Genomic DNA, 19743 nt, shown 5'->3' on the forward strand with positions numbered 1-19743 from the left:
TTTACCTTCTTCTTTAAGATGCCTAGGGCAGGCAACCAAAAAGTCTGGATCCACTTTGCCTATTTTGTATATTATAAGGACAGCATAGAAGGATTCAGATATGCTTAATGTCACAGAGATCAGAAAAGGCAGAGCCAGACTTCTGGTTGAGTGTTCCACCACCAAATCAACAGATATTTAGATTTTCTTTCTTCTAATGACTCTTTTTTTTTTAAAGATTTATCTATTTATTTAAACATTTTATTTTATATAATTCTTACATAATTTTTCATCTTTGCACAATGTATGCATTTTCATTATGGTTATATCCCCCATACAATTGCACCCCCCCTCATTTTAACTCTAGTCTTTCCTCTCCCCATCCCTCCCTCCCCCCAAACCCAGAGAGTGTCACTGGTTTATAGTTGCTTGTTGATTTTGATTTTTACTTTGTATTGATTAGTCTTTTTCCTGGTCTGTTGTTTAAGTTTTCTAAATTCCTGTTATGAGTGAGACTGTAAGAACATCACCGACAACTCATAAGTCAATCTCCATAACTTAAAAAAACATCACTCTACTGCCTTTGAAACAGAATGTTCTACAGCAAAGAGCCTAAAAATGGAGGCTTCTGAATCCCAGGGAGATGGAATAAGGCAGACAGCTTTTCCCATTTATATGTTCAATGCCATAGACTGAAGAACACTGTCAGTTCAAAATCACTTACCCAAATCTGAAGCTTGATTCTCTTTTCATTTTTGAATACAGTTTTTACTTTGAAATCGATCCCAACTGTGCTGACGAATGCAGATGTGAAGGAGTCATCTGCATAACGGAAGAGAAAAGATGTTTTCCCCACACTGCTATTGCCAATGATGAGCAATTTGAACATGTAGTCAAAGTTCTGATCAGATGAGTCTTTTTGGCCAAACCTGGCATCTTGGGTCGAGGCCATCTGTAGTAAAAAACAAGAGGTATGGATCAGTCTCCTATTTGATATGAAGCTAGCAGCATACTCATTATTGGCTTTGCCAGAAACAGATGTCAAACCACTCAAGAGGCAAGTGGAGTGTGCTCCCCATCTTCCTCTGATACTGGTATCCATGGCAATAATTCCCTGCTGGAAGACAGAAGAGCAAATCTTACAGCTCATTCCAGCTGTGTTGGTGTTTGTCACTGTTCAGCATTCAGAACCAATCAAAGACACCAAAGGAGACTCTTATAAGGGTAACATGAAAAGTAAAGATATGAAAACTGTCAGGGTATGCTGGCTCTGAAACTTTATAATCTCAGTGATGGAGACACCAAAGAGAAAGAACAGCAGGATGTTTCTTACTGAGCTATTTGAATTATTTGAGCTCTCTTATTTCCTAGGGAAGCACACCCAAAGCATATCTCTATTTCATCTATTATTACCACATTAAATCAACATCCTAAAATAAAAGGCAGTCTATCTCAAATTAAAAATAATGATGATGGTGAATACATGATTCAAAAACATGCCAAGAACTGTTAACTTAACTCTCTCAACAACCCTAAGAGGTGGATACCTTTATTATTTCCACATTAAAGTAAGAACACTGAGACTCAGAGGTATTTACTAAGTTGTTCAAGCTCACACAGGTACTAAGTAGCAAAAGTCAAGATTCCAGTCAGGCAGTATGTGCTAGGGCTCAAGTTCCTAACCTCCACCTTATTTCCTAATGATGACTAGAGAAATATGTACATGTACTTGAAAAGAGGATGAAGGAAATATCCAACGTGAGATAAATCAGTGAAGAACCCTACTTGGGTCTACCACTTTCTAGCTGTGGTTTTATTATTTTAAATTGGTGTTACTCAGTTTCTTCTCTTAAATCAAATGGAATAATTTTACCATCTAACGTGGAATATTATGGAAAGAATAGATGATATATCTGGAAAGCAGATATGTAAAGTATCTGGCATTGAAAAGAGAATTATGTCTGCTATTAATCATAAATGCTTTAAATGGATGTTGCTATTTTCTCTCTTTTTTGACGATGATCTTAACATATATTAAAAATAATGTTGCAGGGCCTCCCTAGTGGCGCAGGTGGTTGAGTGTTGCTCTGTTAAGCTGTCCGCAGCCTCTGCAGTGCCAGTTCGATCCCAGCTGACCAGGGAGAAACTCACATGGTGTGGCAGACCTCTTCTGTCTTGCCCGCTGCTCCCCTCAGCAGTGTATTTCATCAGTTTGCCTGTTCTGTTCCCCGCTCTGTCTCTGGTGAATCTTTTCACCCTCCCACACATCTGGCCTGTACCCTGGTTCTTGTATGAATAAAAAAATCTTTAAAAAAATATAATGTTGCATTACTTCATCTAAATGCCCTTAAACTCAATGAAGAAAAGAGGTATTTAGAATGTTGAATTATCCTAATTAGTGCAATATACTTAGCACCTTTTCTGATACTATGAATTCTTCACCAGATGCGGTTCTCTTTTATATGGTGGCCACTAGTCACATATGCTTACTTTTATTAAAATTGATTAAAGTTAAGTAAAATTAAAAGTTCAGTTTCTTAGTTGCGTTAGCAATATTTCAAGTGCACAATACTATATGTGACCACTGGCTTCTGTCTTAAACATCACAGGGACAGATCTTTGTCATAACTGCAGAAAATTCCATAGAAAAAACCATACGGGGGCTTTCTACAATATGAAAATTTGAAGATGTTCAATTTCATGGGTCTTGAAAAGGTAATGGGGGCACAAAAGGTCTAGAATGAAGAGGACAAAAGTGGAGGATATGTATAGTCAGTCTCTAACGAATAAATTAGAAAAGTTTGCTAACATGTTATTCTTGAAGATACATTTTTATATTATTTCTTCATTTATATCACTAATAACTGTTGCACAGACCCAAAAAGATGTGCATTGAGAATACACATGTGCTTTATTAAATTTCATCATAATGAAACAAATCCTAGCTCAGAGGATGATGAACAGTAATCAGAAATGAAGCAATCTGACAACATCTGGATGTGAAAGGGATTTATCCTTTATGTGAAAGGATTGCTAACTAAATTTTCTGACTCCTCTAATTACTAAGCCATATGAGCATGTACAAGAGAAATAAAGCTGAAATTTGAAAACATGAGTAGGCATGAAGTGATTTTTGTTTTTCTCATCAGATTTTTTTTTTGCTCCCAGAGAGCAAATTAGATGTCATAAAAAGCTATCTAAAAGATAACTCCTTAAATTGCTTTAATCTTTAATTAATTTTTTGAAAAAATTCATAGGTTTGGAAGGAATATTCAGGTCAGTCCAACTTCCTACTCATCCCAAGAGTCACTTGTACCAGCATGCCAGCATCACAGGTTAGGATTTCAGCCTAGTCCTTCATACTGAGTGAAAGAAAGCTCACCAGGCTGTAAAACAACCTATTTCATTCCTGAAGAAATACAATTGCTATAAAATTCTGCTTTAAACTTCAGGTAAAATTAAAATCTACCTCCCTGCAGTTTCTGCCCATGTGTATTAGATTCCATTTTATGACTAAGAGTTGATCAGTTGATGTCTCTCCCGTTTGAGAGAACTTCAGGTGTCTGAAGGAACCCTTCAGAGTTCCAAAAGCTTTTTCTCCTCTTTTCTTGGTTAACCCCAACTGTTTTATCTCCTCTCTCCACGGGAAGCACATCAAAAAAATTTTTTCCACATCTTGGTAGGCTAAAATTGACATCTCCCCACAAATGACCACAATATTACAGATATTTATCTAGTCAGAGTGAAAGGAGTCTACTATAGCCTATAATATTTACCTTAGCAGTAAAGTCTCCTCAAATGCTTAGCACAAAATTTCACATTAACTGTTATTAACATAGGTCTTTTTTTTTATCCCAATCCTACACTTGGGAAATTTATATTTTTAATGGAAGTGTCAACCTTTATGTACATCCTACTAAATCTCCTTTTGTTTTTATTTGAAAATTTAATTTTGGCCTGATCAATTTATGTTCTTTGATCAAAAAATATTAGTTATCTCTTTCAAATAAGATTTTGATCAAAATGCTAGTCAGTTTATGACAAATAACAATAAATTTTTCACTTTGTTTAATATATAAACCTATGGATAAAACTGCTACATAAATCATTAAAGAATATTGGAAACTGAAGCACATCCTCATCTTTGGGAGTAGGTTTCTTGGAAAGCCACTGTGCTATCCCTCTAGGATGCCTTGGTTCAACAGCAGGTGGACAGATCATGGACTTAATTGATGTGTTTTTTTTTTTTTAATTTCGATTGTAGATTTCCCAGAAGTCTGACTGACTAGGGACCAAGCAGAGTCTCTCTTAAACCAACACCTACAGTCATAGTCTACTTCAGCACTTTTGACATTTGGTTTTCAAAATAAGTGGAGGAAATGAATTATTTTTCAGGGATTCACTAGGGAACTCAGTTAAGAATTTAAACTATACTAAGCCATTTTGTGGGACTAATGAGAAAAACAAACAGAAGTCATTTTAAATTTGCCATGTTCCAGTTAGGACTACTGATAACAGCCTGAGAGTCAGTGAAAAGAAGAATAAGGGTAAATTATCCAGGAAAGAAAATGCAATTCTTCCTTAAAATTGTAATTTTAAATTGAAATTATAAGAGTAATTTCAAATCTCAGTCATTACTACCTGGGAAAAGATGGCAAAAATAAAAACAATTATTCCTGAGAGTTCCGAAGAAAGACCATAAAATTTTAAAACCAAGAAAAAAGTATTAAAAGTTAGGATTTCTGGGGCCTCCCCGGTGGCACAGTGGGTTGAGCGCAGTGCTGTGAAGCTGTCCACAGCCTCTGCAGTGTGGGTTCGATCCCGGCCAGCCAGCGAGAATCCCACATGGCACGGCAGACCTCTCCTGTCTCGACCGCTACTCCCCTCGGCAGTGTATTTTGGTCATTCTGCTGTTCTGCTCCTCGCTCTGTCTCTGGTGAATCCTCTCACCCTCTCACACCCTGGCCTGTACCCCAGTTCTTGTATAAAAATAAATAAATCTTTAAAAAAAAGTTGGGATTTCTGCATGTCATTTGGCCCTCAAGTGGCTGCCTAGGTGACAGTTCTCATCCGTGCATAGTCTGTGCCTCCCCTATTCCTCTGGAAATAGATCACTTTCATGGTGCTCTTCACAATCAGTAACAAGCACAACAGAGAAAATGTACAAGGTTGCTGGGAAGGGGAACACAGTAGCTGTGAGAGCTCTCTGGACACTGATTCAATCCTGCCAGCTACAATGAAGCAGAACCCAGCAACTTCTGTACATCCTCACAAATGACAAGCTAGAGGTCATCATTAGTGCAGACCTGGAAAGCTGATGAGCACCTAGAGATTAGTAACTTACAATAAACAGAGGTAGGAAACACCATTCTCCTTTTCTAGCAGTTTCGATATGCACATGCAGACCTTCTGGGGAAAAGAGCATTCTACATTCTTGCTGTCATGTAAGTGCAGGTAAGGAGCCCATGCTCTTTCGCCAGGCTGCCTGAGAAGGAATGCCAGGTCTGCTACTTGCTATCTTGCTATTTCTATAAACTTGAAAAAGGCCTTTGCTTTGCCTTGCTTTAACAATTTGAAGTTGCAGTTTACTCTTCTATAGAATACAAGTAACAGCGAGATCATCAAAGTATAATTAAGGCATGTGAGAAGCATTTGATTAAAGCTCCCAGCATTATCTTTGCTATTCTTTTGCATTGAAATGATACACAAGTCATTCATGCCCCCCCACTCCCCGCCCAAGTAACACTGATGCTACTCTGAAATAGAAATGGTGAATTTTATAAAATTCATTTCCTCTCAGTTCACAACTTCAGAGGGTAAGTGGCTTTGACACCCAACAATTCCACTCTGTAGACTTAAATGACTGAAATAAGCACCTTAAATTTATGCTCTTGTTTTAAATATTATGGCATGGAACAAAGAACATTCATTACAATGCCTCTTGGGGGTCTCCCTGGTGGCGCAAGGGGTTAAGCACCACACTATGAAGCAATCCACAGCCTCTGCAGCACAAGTTCAATCCCCCACTGGCCAGGGAGAAATACACATGGCACAGCAGACCTCTCCTGTCTCGCCTGATGCTCCCTTCAGCAGTGTATTTGCCTGTTCGTTCCCCACTCTGTCTCTGGTAGAGCCTCTCACCTCCCACATCTCTGACCTGTACCCCAACTCTTGTATGCATAAATAAATAAATCTTTTTTAAAAATGCCTCTTGGGATACACACTGAGACCCGGAGAGGCCTATATGTAGACTGATGTTCTGTAGTCTGGAGAAGTTGTTGGGAGGGGAATACATCCTGTAATGTCACCTGTTCTATGACACTGCCTGCCACCCAGTAACTTCCAGAGGCTTACTAGAAATTTTTGGGTGTGAAAAAACCCAAAAATAGAAACAGAGAGGGCTAATAAGCTCCATGTCTGCACTAATATGGGGCTAAACCCAAATTAAACATGGTAATGTAAAACATGAGAAGTGAGCTCAGGAACTAACAGTAATTCTGGAAAGACTGTCCTCTCATATGACCTTGGGGTTGCTTTAGGTTTAACCTAACCTCTAATACTGAATTTGGAAAAATCATCAAATTTCATAATATCATTATAGACAACAATACTGTATTATAATTTAAAAGCTGCTAAGAGATCAGATCTTAAATGCTACTACACATAAAAGAAATAATTATATGACATGATAGAAGTGTACCTAATGCTAAGAAGGTCATAATTGCAATATATAAATGTATCAAATCAATACATTGTATATCTTAAAACTTACTCAATGTTATATATAAATTATATTTCAACAGACATTTTTTTAAAAATCCATGATATCATTATTTCAAGGAAAGATGTCATTAAGAGGTTTCATATATACATGTATCATAGAGAAATATATATCAATATATATACACACATATTTAATATATTCAATACTATCAGGCATACAGGGTAGTTATCTCTATCCTTTCCCAAAATCCCTCTAATATAATGGCAAAGTTTTTCAAAAAACCAAAGTTCCATTTAGACAAAAAGAAGAAAGGTCAAGTTTTGTGATTGAGAGTGAATGTCAAAGAAAAGAAACTCTAAGCTTGCTAGGAAAGTCAAAGAGAAATATACTGCAGAGATTGGAATAGCCTTGGGATTGGAGAGGACATCTGTCTTGATTATGGGGGTAGCCAGGGCCACTTTGGGCTTACCTGGGACTAAGGGGTTTCCTGGGATGCAACTGACCTTTTCATGCTAAAACTAGGACAGTAGAACTTTGGGCTTTCAATTTGCGATTTTCTTGTTCTAGAACCAGCAAATTGGGTGTGGGTGGGGTACACAGACACAAGGATTTGTTGAAAGTCAAGCTCTATGTTCCACCCTGATTCTGTCTCATCAAACAACCACCTTCCCCATAGACAACTTTGATAAACCAAAACTAAGTCTAAAATATAGAAAGTCATCAAACATTCTTTTTTGATAGTCACATTTCCTATATATGCAAATGCTAATTTTTAAAAATGACTCTCTTAGCAACACAATGTAACAATTCCTTTAAATTTTTTTCTTCTGGAAAGGAATAAATATATACATAAGCTTGCTTACTACTTTTTTTTTTTTAAAGGTTTATTTATTTATACAAGCACTGGGTACAGTCAGAAGTGCAGGAGGGTGAGAGAATTCACCAGGGCCAGAGCGGGGAACAGAACAGGCAGACCAACAAAATACACTGCTGAGGGGAGCAGTGGGCGTGGCAGGAGAGGTCTGCGTGCCATGTGGGACCCTTGCTGGTGGCCGGGGATTGAAACAACGCCTCAAAGGCTGCAGGCAGCTTCCCAGCCCAGTGTTCTACCACTGCTCCACCGGGGAGGCCCACCACTTCTTGATAGCAAAAAATACCAGACATCATGTTCTCAAATACCTGCCTCATGTAATTGGATATATTTTTATTTAGGATTACAAAACTAAATTCTTATAAGGTATACTAGATCTGGGATTCCCAAACCTGGGGAACTCCACCGTTTTTTGCATAATTAGAATATTCAGTGTGGGTCAGGTGTCAGCCATTTTTAAATTCTTTTGATGAGTCAGGTTTGGATTCCCTGAATGAACAAATGTCCACATGGAAACCAGGTCAGGCATACAATGTCAAGGCCTCAGGCATCTATGTAAGAGGAGACTGAATAATCTGACATTTAGACAGAGGATTCCTAGAGCGCTCTACCAGCTGCTATCTTCCCCAGGTACCCCTTCTGGCAATAGTGACAGATTTCATCACAACAATGACACTGCAGACAAAGGTCCACACACCCTTGAAAACTCACTCTACCCAGACAAGCTGAATTCTGAGAAATGTGTTAATTATACCTAGCCTGGTAAGATCCAGAATCTTTCGAGGACCAGCAATATATAACTAACTGAATGATCATGTCAAGATTATGAGGAGACACAGCCTAGTAAAAACCAATAATTACATTCTTAGAACATACATACTTTGCTCGTCTTAGCTCTATGGAATGTGACCTTGACTTTCTCCACCAGCATATTTTAAAATTACACACGTTTGCACTTTACTTCCCCTTTCACTCCATATGAATCTCCTTGGAACCTACAGGAGGTTGCTGCCCAAGTTGAAACCACAAAATGAACTGTATCTCTTGCAAGAAAATCTCTTCCAGAGAAGAAATTGACAGGTAAACAGAATAAAAAAGTAAACCCAGAACTATGTGGTATAATGACTCTCACTGCGGGAAAAACTAGCTTTTATTACTCATTTTTGTTTCCTAAGAAATTTCATCTTTAGGGGCCTCTCCGGTGGTGCGGTGGGTTGAGCACAGTGCTGTGAAGCTGTCCACAGCCTTTGCAGCACCAGTTCGAGTCCCGGCCAGGGAGATACCCACATGGTATGGCAGACCTCCCCTGTCTCACCCGCTGCTCCCCTCAGCAGTGTTTTCAGTCTGTCTGCCTGTTCTGCTCCCCAATCTGTCTCTGGTGAATCTTTCACCCTCCCGCACCTCTGACCTGTACCCCAGGTCTTATATAAATAAGTCTTAAAAAAAGAAAATTCATATTTAAACATTTTAAAACATTAAATATTTCCTAAAATATTAGTTTTAAATTTATTGATGAGTCAGGTTTGGATTCTTGGCACTTGGTTTGGCACTTAAAAAATACCTCCAGATATTTGCTATGAAGATTCCTTCCAAATCTTGACACCTGTCTTCCTTTATTCCATTCATGGAGGTAGGTCAGGGGGAGGGGCAAACACATGCTTTTGAGACAAAGGGAAGATCTGTACCATTCTTGAGGAGACTGTTTATTAGCAGACTATGGATTTCATTTCCAGATCCACCACGTAGAATGACTGAAAGTCACTTCTCTAGTTCTAAGCTTCCCCACTTTTCATTCAAAAGCTAATAATAATACTATTAAATGTTCCTGCCAATGCACATTAATAAATGAACAGTCACATCCACAGGTGGGCTATGTTTCCATCATCTCTTTTCATCAGTCCTATCACTCAGACAGGTGTTCAGTGAATCAAACATTCAAAAGAAAAACCACCCTTTGTTGCTAACATCATAGATGAATGTCACATGAGAGCATAGTTGGCCAATGGTACTTAATGTGTTCAAGCTCTTTAAGAGTCCTGCACCTACTGCCATTTGAACAGAAATTATTTATCAGTGGTAGGTTGTAAGTTTCTCTACTTAACGAGGCTCAGACATGCATCTGAGCCACCAGATGATGAACAAGGAATACTCTTTCATCTTTGATGGACTCACATTAAATGAAAGGCAGGTAGACTAATGATGAGAGAGACTCAGTGTCTCATCTTTTTATGCCTCACCATTACATCTCACAACTGCAGCACAACATGCAACACACATGGAATGTTGATGAAGTTACACTACATGCTGACCTAAAAACAAGTCTAAATTTTTTTTTTCAAAATATTTAAATCTTAAAGAATATATTTTCTGGTAGCAACAGAATTTAATCAGACATCCATATCAATAAACTATGTGGAAAAAACCCAAGTTTTTGAAAATTAAGCAACACACTTTTAAACACATGGATTGAAGAAAATATCACAAGGAAAGAAAACAGTCTGTAGGAATCAACTAACTCAGTACTTAGAGGGAGATTTATCATTAAACTTTTCTATATATTAGAAAAAAAAGAAATTCTTAAACTCAGTGATGTAAAGCTCTTCTCTGAGTATTCTTAGTGAAAAAGGGTCCTAAAAACACATATAGGCAATACAGTTATATTTTAGAAGCTCAAAACAGAAAGTGCAAAATAAACAATGGAGAAGTTAACAAAGGCCAAAAATGGTTATTTAAAGGCATTAAGAATATTGGTAAATAACTAGTAAGATTGCAGAGAGAGAAAAATCAAATTATCAGTAATAGGAATAGGAGCTGGTATATCACTACAAATCCTAGAGAAATTAAAGGATAATAAAGTATTTTGAACAACTTTATGTCAATGAATTTGAAAAACTAGGTGAAAATGGATTTTACCAAAATTGACCCAGGATAAATAAAAAAAAAATTATGTATGCACAATTAATTTTCTCTTGCTGTTATAATGAATATTTAAAACAACACCCACTTATTTTTTATTGAGTCAGACATCTGGACACAGTGTGATGCAGTTGGGTGCTCTGCTCACTCTGCTCAAACCAAAATCAGTATGTTGGTTGGGTACAAGATTCCACTTCAAACCTAGAATGAAATCCTTTCCGATCTTTTTCTCTACTTTGGTAAGGATGAAGTAGGATAAGAGTTATGCTCTGAGCAGACTTTGTCATCTACTTCATGGTGTTTAACCAGAAGAGAGAGCTTTCCTGGGACTCACTGTGCTCAGGACAAAAGTATTATCATTAAGTCATGTGTACAATAAAAAAACAAAACAAAACAAAACAAAAACGCTGATTTAAAAATGGGTGAAATATCTGAATAGACACTTCTCCAAAAACACACAGATGCCCAATCAATGCATGAAAAGATAGTCATAATCTCTTATTATTAGGGAAATTCAAATGAAAACCACAATGAGCACCCCTAGGAAAATAGCTATTCTCTAAAAAGACAAGAAACAACAAATTTTGGAGAGGCTGTGAGAAGGGAACACTTTTACTGTTTGTGGAGAGATAAACTGGTGCAGTCATTATGGGAAACAGAATAGAGATTCCTCAAAATATAAAAAATAGAAATTTCCATTCTACCTGCTATCCCACTTCTGGGTATTTATCCCAAGAACAGGGAAACACTAATTTGAAGGGATATATGAATCCCATGTTCATCACAGCCTATTCACAGGAGCCAAGAATTGTGAATAAGCTAACTGCCCATGCAGGATGATTGGATAAAGAAGATGTGGCATATATATAGAATGGAAGGATACTCAGCTATTTTTAAAAAAGTGGAATCCTGCTGGTTACAACAACATGGATAGAGCTAGAAATACGTAAAATGAGTCAGTTGAAGAAGTGGAAACTGTATGATTTCACTCATATATTATATATAGAGAAACAAAACAAATATGTAAACAAAACAAAAACAAACATTAGACTTTCAGAACAACTTTAAATTTAGACTGTAGTTACCAGAAGAGTAGAGGGGATATTGGGTAAAAACTGTCAATTATATGGTAAAGGATGGAAACTAGACTTTTGATGATGAATAAAATGTATTATATATATAGATGTTAATAACCCTGTACCCTTGAAACTGATGGTTATAAAGCAATGTTAATTCAATAAAGAAAATTTTTTAAAGAAAAAAAAAAGATTCCACTTCCAAGCTTGGTCAAGTTACTGGCAGAATTCAGTGGCTTTTGATTGTAGGACCAAGGTCTCTATTTCCTTGACATAGAGTCTCCTTCATCTTCAAGCCAATAATACTCATGCTTCAAAATCTTTCATTTTCCCTACTGCCACTTCTCTCTAGCTCTAGTCAGAGAAGGTTCCTTGCTTTTACAAGCTAGATTGCAGTATCCACCAGGTGATAAGATTGGATCCACTTGAAAATCTAGGTTAATCTCCTTATTTTAAAGTCTCCAATACTGGGCCTCCCCGGTGGCGCAGCGTTTGAGCACTGGGTTGCAAAGCTGCCTGCGGCCTCTGCAGCGCTGGTTCGATCCCTGGCTGCTCCCCGGCCATCTGAGGATCAGAGGGGAACCCACATGGTGCACAGACCTCTCCTGCTACCCGCTGCTCCCCTCAGCAGTGTACTTCGGTCCTTCTGCCTGCTCTGCTCCCTGCTCTGGCTCTGGTGAATTCTCTCACCCTCCCGCGCTTCTGACTGTACCCAGTGCTTGTATGTATGTATGTATGTATTAATCTATCAATCAATCAATAAATCTTTAAAAAAAATAAAGTCTACAATATTAATTACATTTGCAAAGTCCCTTTCATTATGTATTGTAATTCAGTCTCATGCTATATAGAGAAGGCCACAAACATGTTAGGGATTCTATCCTGTCTACCACAAAATACTAAAGGGAGAAATAGGTAGGTAGGTAGATAGGTTGATATATAGAATAAGTAGTTGAAATATTTATATATCAAAAACTATTAATTTGTTTTAAAAAGGTTCAACAAAGTACACATAGGATTCAATGGGTTCATTGATGAATTCTACCAAACACTTTAAAGTCCAAAATATACCAATCTTTTACCAAAAAATCATGTAGAAAACAGAGGGGTAAAGAACACTTCTTAGCCTGTTTTATAAGGCCTGTATAACACCAATATTATAACCTTACAAAGGCATTAAAAGAAAATCATAGATCCATATCCATCACAAACCAAAATGTAAAAATCCTTAAGGAAATATAATCAAAGTGACTCCAACAGTACAGAGAAGGATAACACATCATGGCTAACATGGGTTTATCTAAGGGAAAATGGATTAATTCAAAAATCCAACAGAATAAATGAATAAACCATGTGATCATCCTAACACATGCAGGAAAGTATTTGACAAAATTTGATGTCAAAAACAAATATCTCACTAGAAATATTTGAAATTGAAAAAAGATTTCTTCAATATAAGGGCATCCTAAACTATCACCATCAACAACAATAAAACAACTACATCTAACCTCATGCTTAATGGTGAAAGATAGGAGGCTTTGCCCTTAAGACTGGGAACAAGATAAGGATGTCTGCTTATCAATTCTATTCAGCATTATACTGGATATCCTATAATGTGGAACAAGACATTGAAGTAAAAAGGGAGGTTATCAAAATGGAATAATCTGTCTCTATTTGCAAATAATGTGATTATGTAGAAAATCCTAAAGAATCTAATATAAAGTCTACTAAATATAATAAATGTAGCAATGACAGTGAAGGCAAATAGATCAAAGGAAATCCAGAACCCAGATATTCACCTATAACAATCTAGATTTTACCAAAATAAAAAATTTCATCAAAAGATACTAATAAGCATATTTAAGCCATAGACTGGCAGGAATATGAATATGAATGTATGTATGTGTGTATATATATATATATATATTTCAGTGTGACAAATAACTAGTCACAAAATTGTATAAAAATCTCTGGTATGTAAAAAATAAAAAGATAACCACTGACATGAACAGAAGGCACTAAATAGGCACTATCACAAAGGAAGATATATAAATAGTAAGCAGTGAAAATATGGTAAACATCACGCAACATCAGGAAAATAAAAATTCATATTGCAATGAGTTAGCACAAAACATACATTAAAGTGGCCAAAATTTAAAAGACCACTGGTGCTCTGTATAATTGAGGATGTAGAGCCACTGGAATGTTCAAACACTGCTGAGGTATTATTACTACATTGGCTAAATATTTGTTTTTTTCTTACAAAATTAAACATACATTTACTCTTTATTTTAGCAATTCCACTTTTAGGTATTTACCCAGGAGGGATGAAAACATAGCTTATAAAAAGATCAAAATGATAAATTTATAGCCTAATCACATTAGCCTGAAACTGAAAACTTACCTGGAAAGTCCACTAAACAGAGAATTAACTTAAAAAGTGTGGTAGATTGATACAAAGTATAATATTCATCAGTAAAATGGAATAAATATTTATTGATATATACAACAACATGTATTAGGCCCATATACATTATACTGAGGAAAAATAAGCCAGACTGTACATCCTGTATGTTTCACATAAGTTCATATTGTATATTTTACAGAACTGCATGAAGGTCTAGAACAAATAAAACTGATGGTGGGAAAAATGTTACTTTGTCAGTGCATTAAATGGTAAAAATATTAGAAACATTCTATTTCTTTATAGAGGCATATGTGTTACACAGATCTATCCATTTATCAAAATTCATCAAATTGTTTACTTAGTATTTTTGTATTTCAATGTATATAAATATCTCAAAAACTATAAATAAAGAAATGAAAACTACTGAGATCATTCATAATTGTAAATAAATTGAGGTGATTTAATCTACACAGATCATAGTACTTTTGGTAATAAGCTGTGGCCTACTAAGATGGCTCCTATAGAATTTTTGAACCAATTAATGAAAGAATAAAGAGGAAAAAATTAGATAACTATAGTTGACTTACACAACATTTTTTCAGGTGCACAACTGTTTATACATAGTAAATTGAATGACTTTGATGACAAGGACAGTCCCAGAGAGGGGAAAAATCCCTAAGATAAAAATATATTTTCTCCTTAGAATATTAGGCTCAGGAAAGGAATTTCCAGTTCCATTGTAAATTTAGAATGGCAGGGGGAAATTGAAATACACCATTTAATAAATTCACAACTTCTTCTATCAAAGAAGTAGAAATGGAAAACCTTTCTTACACCAGAGTTTATTTTTACTATAGACTAATTCTCTTCTCTATCCTCTGTTTTCCTCTACAGAAGAACAATGACTACTTTGGGAAATTGTTCCAGTAGAATAGGAAAGCTCTTATGTCTCCAAAGTCAATTAGTTTTTCTTTCTGTAAGTGATGAGGAGCAAATGTGCATTTCTTATAAAGACAAAGGGATCTTCACCAAGGCTGGAAATGATTATGAATTCACCAATAATTAAAGGAAAGAATTCCATGTATTTTTTCATAGTCAAATGAAACAGTGACATTTGGACTTTAATCCTTTGTAAGTTGTTTTTGTACTAATCCTGGCTGTATCTATGGGTTTTTTACCTTAATTCATCTTCAGCCTACATCTATACCCTTTCTTCAATTCTCATTTTAATTGGCACTCTGCTTGATGCTTTGGCAAATGTTTTTCTTTTAAGTTTCCTAAATAGAATATTCTACACTTAGGAGCTGACCCAGAAAACTATGGGCACCAAATTAAAGATTAAGCATTTAATCAGAAATAATGAATTGCACTTTGGTCCTGCAAGAAATAACATATTCAGAGCCTCTCTGGTGGTGCAAGGGGTTAAGACACAATGTATGAAGCTATCTGCAGCCACTACAGCACGAGTTCAATCCCCAGCCAGGGAGCTACCCATATGGCACAGCAGACCTCTCCTGACTCACCCACTGCTCCCCTCAGCAGTGTATTTCAGTCAATCTGCCTGTTCTGTTCCCCACTCTGTCCCTGGTGAATCTTCTCACACCTCACACGTCTGGCCTGTACCCCAGTTCTTGTATGCATAAATAAATAAATCTTTTAAAAAAGAAATAACAAATTCAGAAGACAAAAAGCATATCATTTTTAAATCAGTACTTCTCAAATATTTGGTGTAGTATACACAAGTTTATTTCAATAACAGAAGACAGAGATTATTTTTCTTTCTTCTGAACCAAATGGATGACTCAAATTATAAAAATAAGTCCCTCATTCTTTACACCAACCTTGTCTTCTTGCAGAACCCAAAATAACAGAGGACAGAATATAGGCTTTCTAGACAGAGATCTGGAAGTCTTGACTCTGCCATGCTGAGCAAGTTACTGAATCTTAAAATGCTCCTGTTACCTTCCTTCTTGCTTGTTCTTAGGATATAGAGACCTCTAGAATTGTTTTATAGTTTATACACACATACATCCATGGATAATAGTGACTTCTAGAATTGTTTTATATTTTACACACATACACACACACGCACATACACACACATGCACACACACACACACACATGCATGCGAGACCCAAATGCAAGGCACAGTGCTTGGCACAAACAAAGCACTAATAAAACTAGAATTTGTTCAATCTGGCTCCCAAATGAAATAACAATTTATTCATCAGAGTCTTGCCCTCAAGTCATGAGCACTGCTATTCCCCAATTCATTTGGCCTTCACAATTTATGAATGCACTGAATTAGAAACACAAAATGACCATCTTCCACATTAAATTTCTAACCCATCATTTGGAACACTTACCAAATGCTACTCTGGCTAGTTAGTTACAAAAGAAATATAAGCATAAAAGACTATCATTGTACATTATTATAATCTACAAAAAAATTATTATCCCTCATTTTGTACTAGTTCAGAAAGGAAAATTCTTCAGAAAATATACATATATCAAAGACAACTACCCTGAACAGTATACCACTTATTTATATAGGCACATCAAGTATTTTAAATGACATTACGTAATTTTTAAAAGGCTTCTTTGATTAAGAAAATATGGTAAGTAAATTAGGAAATGAACAATTTAATTTAAAAGCTTGTTTTGTTTCACATCAACAAATAAACCAAATATTTTCCAACGGAGAAAAGAATCTCTTTGGCATAATAAAAGTACAGAATGAGGTTTTGCTTGTGACTCATTTTCCAGAAACCTAAGTACAATATTTGGGGGCATATATTTAAAGCGATGATATGATTCAGTCTTTAAATGTAAAAAAGAAGACATGTTGGCTATTTATTTTGTTGTATTTTCATATATCAAAGTCACATGTAATGTGATTATGATTCAGAAGTATGGGTTTAGAGACATTACTTGGCAACAACATATAAAGCAGGTTTAAAGTTTTTATTCCTCCTAACATTAAATATGTGTGAAAACCTGATAGTAGTAAAGAGAGGGGGACCATAACAATTGACTTATTAAATTGAATCAATGAATGTGTCACTTGATATGCTTGAGAAAATGTTCTTTGATTTCTTAAAATGTGCATGTTACTCATGATATCATTTGGGCATTTAAATTTTAAGAATTTAGTGCAATGAATAAAATAAAGCATTAATACAAAATAACTCCATTCACAAGCAAACTCATTTTATATTACTGAATTTGCATTAACTCTGCATTAAAGTTCTTACTACTAAATGGGAATACAGTGCCTACTCCACAATAGATATGAAATACTTTAAAATAGAAGGCATTAATTTTATACAGTTTGGTAACATTGTGATGTCCCTTGTGAACATTCTATGCAAACATAATTTAAAATGCAGTGTGATTAATTTTTCAGTAATTCACTTTGACAGATTTGGTACATACATAGGTTGACTTTAAATACTAACAATCTACTTTTAAAGTCCACTGTCAATGTTCACTAATAATCAAATATGATTAATTTAGTCAGTTGGCTCCTGGCACTATCTTCAGTAATGAAAAATTATCATAAGCCAATATATCTTGATTGCAACATCCTTTACCTTTATTGCCCAGATTCTTCTCACATCAGGTCTATAATGAAAAGCTAAGTCACAAACAGAGATAGTAGAAGGGACACAATGGGACCACTGTTCTCTGGAACAAACCAAATTCTCAATAACTCATAAGGTAATTTGAGGGCTTTCATTACATAATCCTTCAGCAAACAAATTCCACAGATTATTTTCATTTAACAGTTCAGTCAGTGTATATCTTCATAAACTTAATCCATAAAATAAATTAAAAGTAAATCAAAGCATATGTTTAAAGTCTTAGATTCATGGAGAAAACACCTGAAAAACATTTAAGCAAAAATTAAAGTGTTGTTGGTTTGGCAGCAGGGGTGGGTTCTCAAGATAGATAACCCGTTTCAAATGGTGTGTTCCAGTCTCCTCTCAACCCCATTCATAAAGTGCCTTTCTGTTATGCAATGGGATCACTCTGCTTGGTTAATGAACACAGGCTGATGTTTAGCATTCACTGGTTGTACATACAAAAGAGAAAGCATCATTCATCTTAAAAACAAAACTTAAGCAAGATGCTTAGGCAGAAGTAGATTTGCAGTGAAGTCATTTGCATTTCTAAAAGGAAAAAAAAAGCAAATCTAATAATGTGACTTAGAACATACAATAAATGTACACATCACTTCGGAAAGCTCAGAGGGAGGTCCTGGAAAGGAAGGATTAAACCAGTTCTGTGGACAGTGATAAAGGGCTGTCATACCTCTGGAATAAGCCAAGCCGCAATGTATTTTCTACTTTCGTTGATAATACTAGGACCCTAAATGAAGAAAGGGGACTTTGGGTCGCCTAGCATTGGATTCTTCTTACTTAAAATTCTTACCCAAGCGGGATCCGCTCTATCGCGATTCCAATATAGCTCAGCAATCACAAAACTGGTCTTGAGTCGGTGCGCTTGTACCGTGATCACAAATCAGAAAACCCAAGAGGTAAAATCAATGCCAACAGGAGATCACACGATCCTCTGACTTTTGTTTGCTCGGGTTTATATTTTCAGCAGACACACTTAGCTTCCTGGGGAAGCCTAAAAGATAATACCCCTATCCCTCAACAAGACAGTCCCAAACACAACCACACGGAGTGTACAGGAACCCAATTCTGTCCCCAGGACCAAGTCAGAATCTCATCTTCCCAGGTAGCCGCCTACATCCTCCCTTAGGCACAGTTTGGAGCGAGGGAAAAAACATTTCTCTCCATTCTTCCTGAGGCCACACTTTCTGTACAGACCCACCTGCATGGGAGCTTCGTGTCTCATTGTTCGCAAAATGTCCTTTCTCACTGGCTTGGACAGTGGTGGCCCGGGTGCCTGGTCAAGCGTGCACAGCCCGCGCGCTCCGCGCTCCACACGCTGCACTCTTGGGTACGCTAACCGGCTCCAACATCAGCACCGGAGCTGTCCCTTCCTGGAGCCGCACACGCGTACTGGCCGCGAGCCCCGTACTCTCCTGGGAATTGTAGTCTCCGCCAGCCGCGCTTCCCCGCAAACTGTGGAAGAGTGAACTACATCTCCCGACAAGCCAGCAAACAGAGGCTGCCTACTCCCGTCGCAGACCCCGCCGCCAAGCCTCCCTTCGCCTGCTCTGGAATCGCTGTTAGTGGTTACCGATCTCGGCTTATTTCCCCAAGAGGAGCAGGCAAAAAAGTGACCACAGCTCATCTCAGCTGGATTTTTTTTCTTTGCTATCGATACGCCTTTCGAAGCTAACTTGTGATTTCATGGTTGGAAAAAGCATTACCTTGTGCTAATTGCCAATACAAATGAAGCCTGTGCTGCGTTCTGGGACTCCATCATACACCTCTCTATCCCGAATTGGGAAAGTTTGATACATTTCCCTAGGCAGAGTGGGGTGGCATTACAATCTCATTCAACAAACGCGGAAGAGAAAGACGGTAAATGGCACACAAATAAAGAAAGTGGTCTATTCACAATTGCATTGAGATAGCGCGCACACACGAGCGCGCGTGCGTGCACACACGCACACGCACACACACACAAAGTCAAAGCAAGATTTTGCTCACAGCAACCAGAGGAACTACTCTCTTCTCCTGCTTACCTTTCCGTACAGCTCCATGGCAACTCGAGGTTCTGAAATCCTCAAGTAATTCCTCCTGCTACAAATGAGGATAGGGTCTTGCGTAGAAAGCGGGGTTAAAATAA

The 19743-nt window shown here is 36.9% G+C and overlaps 1 protein-coding gene across 1 annotated transcript in view; it reads right to left on the reverse strand.

Moving 5' to 3' along the window:
- RAB3C (RAB3C, member RAS oncogene family) overlaps positions 1-18840 on the reverse strand; it is a gene marked incomplete at both ends in the record, with an annotated part of 227304 nt that extends 208464 nt beyond the window's left edge. The window contains 2 exons of the mRNA XM_084233995.1: positions 704-931; positions 18817-18840. Coding sequence (XP_084090121.1) covers positions 704-931; positions 18817-18840 — 252 coding nt within the window. The remainder of the gene's footprint in view (positions 1-703; positions 932-18816) is intronic.
- Between the last annotated feature and the right edge of the window lie 903 nt (positions 18841-19743).

The sequence above is a fragment of the Talpa europaea genome (assembly GCF_964194135.1).
Source record: "Talpa europaea genome assembly, chromosome: 5".
Lineage (NCBI taxonomy): Eukaryota > Metazoa > Chordata > Mammalia > Eulipotyphla > Talpidae > Talpa > Talpa europaea.